This window comes from Plasmopara halstedii (assembly GCF_900000015.1).
Source record: "Plasmopara halstedii genome assembly, contig: Scaffold_3060, whole genome shotgun sequence".
Lineage (NCBI taxonomy): Eukaryota > Oomycota > Peronosporomycetes > Peronosporales > Peronosporaceae > Plasmopara > Plasmopara halstedii.
The window spans coordinates 2,854,101-2,859,396 of record NW_020189964.1 but is presented as its reverse complement, the minus strand read 5'-3'; the positions used below and the strand labels follow the sequence as shown (position 1 = coordinate 2,859,396).

The following is a 5,296-nucleotide window of genomic DNA, read 5'->3' as shown; positions in this document are numbered from 1 at the left end:
CTACAGCCTTCTTGTCATCCTTTAAGTGTTTTTCGGTCTCTGCCAAATCTTTGAGCGATAGACGACGGCGATTGCGAAGTTGATCCTTTTCCTCTTCGTCATCTTCGTTATCATTGTCATCTATTTCAACTTCTTGCCCATCGTCCTCCTCGATGTCTTTCTCCTTGATTTCTTTATCGTCGGCCGTTTTAATGGATTTTGATGACTTTGTAGGTGCATTGGATATTTCTTCATCCTCTTCTGACTCAGCCTCCTCGTCCTCCTCGATTTCTTTCGCAAGTTCCTCCACCTGTTCTTCCTCGATATCCTCATCCATCTGCTCCACCATTTCATCGTGTTTTACCTCATTCTCGGCAGCAATACCAGCTTTGATGCCTTCTTCAATCTTCGTGTCGTCGCCGGATGCCAGACCGTCCGCTATCTCTATGGCAGCTGCAGTCTCTTTCTTCTTGGCTACCTTCAGAGCCTTCTTGTCATCAGCCAAATTATTCTCGGCCTCCACTAATTCCTCCGACACCGGAGTCGCTTCTAGGTCTAACTCTTTTAACGCTTCCTTTGCATCATTTTCTGCAGCTAGCCCAGCCGCAACGGCCTCGTCAATTTCTTTCCTATTATTGTTAGCTAGACCCTCCACCAGTTTTTTTGCAGCTTCATCCTCCTTCGCTATTGCTTCCTGCTCGTCCTCCTCCGTATCTTCATCAATCATTGCCGATTCAGTATACAGACGTCGGCTGCTGCCACGGCGGACATGACAGCCTGTGGAGTATGGAACCACAACGGCAAATCCAGCTACTTTGGCGGGACTCATCATTGATACCCCCTCAAGGCTATTAGTGCTATAAGTAGTACTGGGCGAGCCAAAGTTCAATCCCTTTGTCGTTGGCGACTGGGAAGATGCTGTCGGATTATTTTGATAAGGTACTTCCGTTGTCTTCACCGGTTCAGTAGGCAATTGTACAGGCGATGAGTCTGCGAAAGAAAGCTTAGTAGAAATCTTGTCAGCGCTGGTCAAATTTGGCGTCTGCGTCGTATTCGCTGAAGCTGATGGAAGTGGTGCAACCCGTGAGGCCAAATCAGATGATGAATTTTCAGTCAGGTTACCACTGCTGCCGCCGTCCACAATTTCGTTGATGTAATCCATGACAAAGGGCAAGCGAGTGTACACGCCAGCCTGAACCCCACACTTACCGCCCCAGCTCACAAATCCAATCAAAATGTCGTCTTTCGTAATCAACGGACCACCTGAATCACCATTACACGAATCCTTACCGTTGCCATTCCCTGCACACATCATTCCCTCCGTAATGCGATTGTCGTACTGCTTATTGCATTCTGCATTGGAAATTACGGCTACGTTTACTTCTCTAAGCGTTGGACTCACTGTGCCATTTTCAGTGACCCCCCATCCTAGCACAGTAGCCTCCGTTCCAACACGATTGTTCGAGCCATCAATGGCACATAATTTCGCTGTCTTCTGCGTCGAGGCCTTTTCAAGCATTAATAGACCGACATCGTACAAATGATCCTCCTGGTTGTACTTGGGGTGCTGAAATCCTTTGATGACTTTAATTGCCTCGACCGCACCGGAGCCCTTACCTAATTTTGTACCAAAGTGAGCAATGATAGTTTTTTCTGTCTTGATACAGTGACCAGCGGTCAAAATGTATCGTGGGGCGATTAAAGTACCACTGCAGAAAGTCTGGTCTTCCGCTTCGAAGCGGAGACTTGCGATATATGGGTATTTTTCTATATTGGCTTCAGTGCCGCCGTAAATGCGGTTCTTCTCGTTGTTAGAAAGCTGAGCGTGATTGGAAACAGAGGCGGTCGTGGCTTGAGTCTCTGAGAACACGTAAGCATGGACCCCAGCGGGCATTGCCACTGCGACCGCAAGCACCTGAGCAATTTTCATATTATGAGCAGGATCACTGGCCTGATTGAGAAAGCCAAAGTGGTAGAAGAAACAAGGCGATGTGGCTGGCTGGCTATCCCTCCCGTCGTCTAATTGAATTATACGTTAGTGACACAGATGGATTGTGGTAACAGATTATTGGAGAAAATCTTATTAGAGGATGAAGGATTTTGTACCTGTATTAATACATCAGATGTATAAACTTACATGACACTCAATAACTGGATACATCTAACTTACGAAGAGGAATTCTGGCGAGTGAAGGTGCATTGATCGTGAAGATCACATTCTTCTGCGAGGGTGAAGCCTAATCTAGTAAGGCTTGGCATAGGGATTTAAAGAACCATTGAAGCCTTCGTCGAGCTTAGGGACGCACAAAAAGTAGTTTTGAGGTCAGAACAGAGGTCGGAACACATGGTAGTCGATGCCTCAGTTACTGAATTTACATTTGAAGAGGCGGTAGGCAACCAAATTTTCGACTTTGGAGTGGTGCTAGCAGCGAAGGGGCAGTAGTATCCAATTATGTGGCGCAAGTTAAGGATTATCAATCGCTTGAGTATATGCTGAGAAATTGTAGATCACCTTCTGCATCATGCTCGCCAGCGTACGAGGCCAATCAGCAAAGTGTTTGTAATTTGTGATTTGTCTCCAAGTGTGGTGTGATCGAATTTTGAGGTGTGATAATTCATTGTGGCTGTTGCGAATCCTTCTAGCTAGATTCCTTTTCAAACAGTAGCGATATCATCGACCTCATTGTTCGATGCGGCTGCAGAACGGAGTCCAATAGTCACTGTCAATCTTTTTCGTTCAAGCTATAACACCGACATCGTTTATGGCTGTACATAAGATGCGGTGATACTTCATCACCTCGATCTGCTGATTTCCTTTTACGTCTGATCCGAAAGCTGATCTGTTAAAGCATCAATCTTAGAACCATTCGTTTCCAACGATGCGCAGCAATAACAAGTGTACTTACGCAATATATAGTGTCATTAGGCAAAGAGACTCGAGATAAAAAAATTCGATGATTTCGCCGCGACACTCCAAAGATACAACCTCCTCTATGATGTGCTGTTTCGTCTGGCAGGCACGAATGCAGAGATGAGAAAAAGTATGAAGATTGTCATAGCAAACTTGATTTCTTATATATCTAGGATAATAGAATTGCACATACTTTGTCGCTAACGAAGGCAATAATTAGTGATCAGACTAAATATTATACTAAGAATTTGATTTTAACATAGTCGGAGCCGTTCAAAGGTTGGAGGACGAGTAATCATTGCGTGCGACCATATTTCTCACAAGTTGAATTATCGCGATTTCCATCCACAACTGGTCTAACCTCGAAATTCATTACGCCGGTGCAGTATTACTAGTAGCTCCTTTACAAATGCAGAAGCTTGCTGTATGACAAAAACAATAAAGTTGATTACAAAGCTACGTTCGTCAGCACTTTCGGCTGTTAGAGGCGGAACATATTCTATCCTTGCTTAACATCAAGCGCATTCACTACAATATGGCATCCTGACTGAGTGCATTAACGCTTGACATGGCAACGCGCTGATAAATAGCCGTAAACCTACATCATGTTAAAATGTGGGCCTTCTTACGTAATATGTACGAGCTATTTGTGTTGTCTATGTGAACTACATATGTGGAGACTCAGGATAACAGAAGCGATGAAGAAGACTGGCTTCAACAATAAACATGTGAAGCAAAACTTTTAGCGCGTGCTACAAACTGCTGAGGCACGGGTACAATCAAGTGGCCGACTGCAATGAAGTTTGCAACTTAAAGCAAATGCAGTTAGAACATGCCTAAGTAAATGCATTTTGACGCTTGTGCGGTATCATGGTCTGGTGTGAACATTTGTAAATTTGTGTGTACAATCTAAACACTGGGCATTATCTGCAGGCCTCTCTTCACCAAAAAATTTGCTCATCGACATTCATAGCAAACAGCAATATTCGTGCCTGGTGGCACCTTCCGGCACTTTTTAGATCCGACATGAAACCCGTGCTTGATAACAAGCCTGACACAACCTCTCACTCGAAAAGAAAAACTTTGCACGGTAATAATGATTGGTGAAGGACCAGATGATATTCGAGAACAGGTAGAACAGACATGTCACTGCAGGTATACACGACCGTAAAAATGTATTAAATTTCGATCATTCTTTCAATATCCATTAACGTATCAGTTGCAACATTTTCATTTTTCGCTTTCCAGAACGAGTTCCAGAACATTCGACGGAGTCGAAATTTAGTAGCGTTCTAAATAGCTTAAATTGCTCTGAGGTGTCAGCTTAAGCGCACTGATGACAAATTCTCACCGACGAGAAGAACAACCGTTTTCTGTGCATATGACGATCAGAACTCAAAGCAAAAGTGGCCACCTAAAGTAAGGTAACGGATGCCTCATGGTCATGGCGACCGAACTTGTGGTGGCTTCAAAAGAAATGTAATGAGTGCGACGATTTCGGACAAAGGCAATTTTCGTTGGAGCAATTTAATCTTAAGTGTCTCTTCTGAGAGCACATGACCCCACAAAGTCACTGTTGAAAACTTTGCAATTTTGACCAATCAGATCTTATATAAACGTACATGTGGCGGGTGGAGATCGTTTGCCAGTTTGTGTCGATGCCTCAGTCAATTTGCTTCGGATATCGCACTCATGATAGTCGTGCCCCATACTTCTGACACATGGGAACGATTTTTAATGAACATGATTCCGTTTGATTTAGCCCACATTGTGTGGCAATAAGTCGCAAGTGAAAAATTGCTCAGAATAGCTCTGCACGCTCAGCGTGGCAAGTGGCATGACGTGGCATGAAAGTACGAATCGAAGAAAAAACGCTGTTATGAGAATAACCGGCGGGCAACATCCGTTTCGGTCTTGTCGCCTTTAATCATGTTGCTGACCTCATTTCGTTGTGGATTTGTCCCGTTCTCCTTCGTTTGTGTGAAGTCTGCGTCTGGAAAGTGTCCGACGAGAACGTCGCTAAAACGTGTAAAATGTTCATAAGACTAACTCTTCGTCAAAGATCACTCACAGTATGTGATTAGCCCATGAAGGTCAGCTCAAAATAGGAGCTCGATATGTGGTCGACTTCGTGGACGACTGGTCGCGTTCCGTTAAGAATACCTCTTCAAGCAAAGTTGTAACGGAAAATGATGAAAGGGCGAGTACATAGGTGTGTATCACACAAGTTAGTGTAGTCACATCGTGGTTTGCCAGTAGTCATGCTTATTACTAAATTAATTAGGTTTTGCCATATTAAATATGCATTACTATATTAACTCTCCGAGCCTAGGTTTTTGGATTTCGGCAACAAAAACAATTAAATATGGGAGAATAAAAAAAATGCCCCAACTTTTGCCATGTATA

At 43.9% G+C, this 5,296-nt stretch overlaps 2 protein-coding genes across 2 annotated transcripts in view; one reads left to right on the top strand and one right to left on the bottom strand.

Moving 5' to 3' along the window:
• PHALS_07085 (serine protease family) overlaps nucleotides 1-1,909 on the bottom strand; it is a gene marked incomplete at both ends in the record, with an annotated part of 2,010 nt that extends 101 nt beyond the window's left edge. The window contains one exon of the mRNA XM_024720491.1: nucleotides 1-1,909. This exon is cut by the window's left edge and continues 101 nt beyond it. Coding sequence (XP_024585684.1) covers nucleotides 1-1,909 — 1,909 coding nt within the window.
• Nucleotides 1,910-4,819: 2,910 nt separating this feature from the next.
• On the top strand, nucleotides 4,820-5,102 carry PHALS_07084 (uncharacterized protein; the record flags this gene model as incomplete). Its single annotated transcript, XM_024720489.1, has 2 exons — nucleotides 4,820-4,916; nucleotides 4,984-5,102. 2 exons carry the CDS (start codon nucleotides 4,820-4,822, stop codon nucleotides 5,100-5,102), a joined length of 216 nt encoding a protein of 71 aa, XP_024585683.1.
• Between the last annotated feature and the right edge of the window lie 194 nt (nucleotides 5,103-5,296).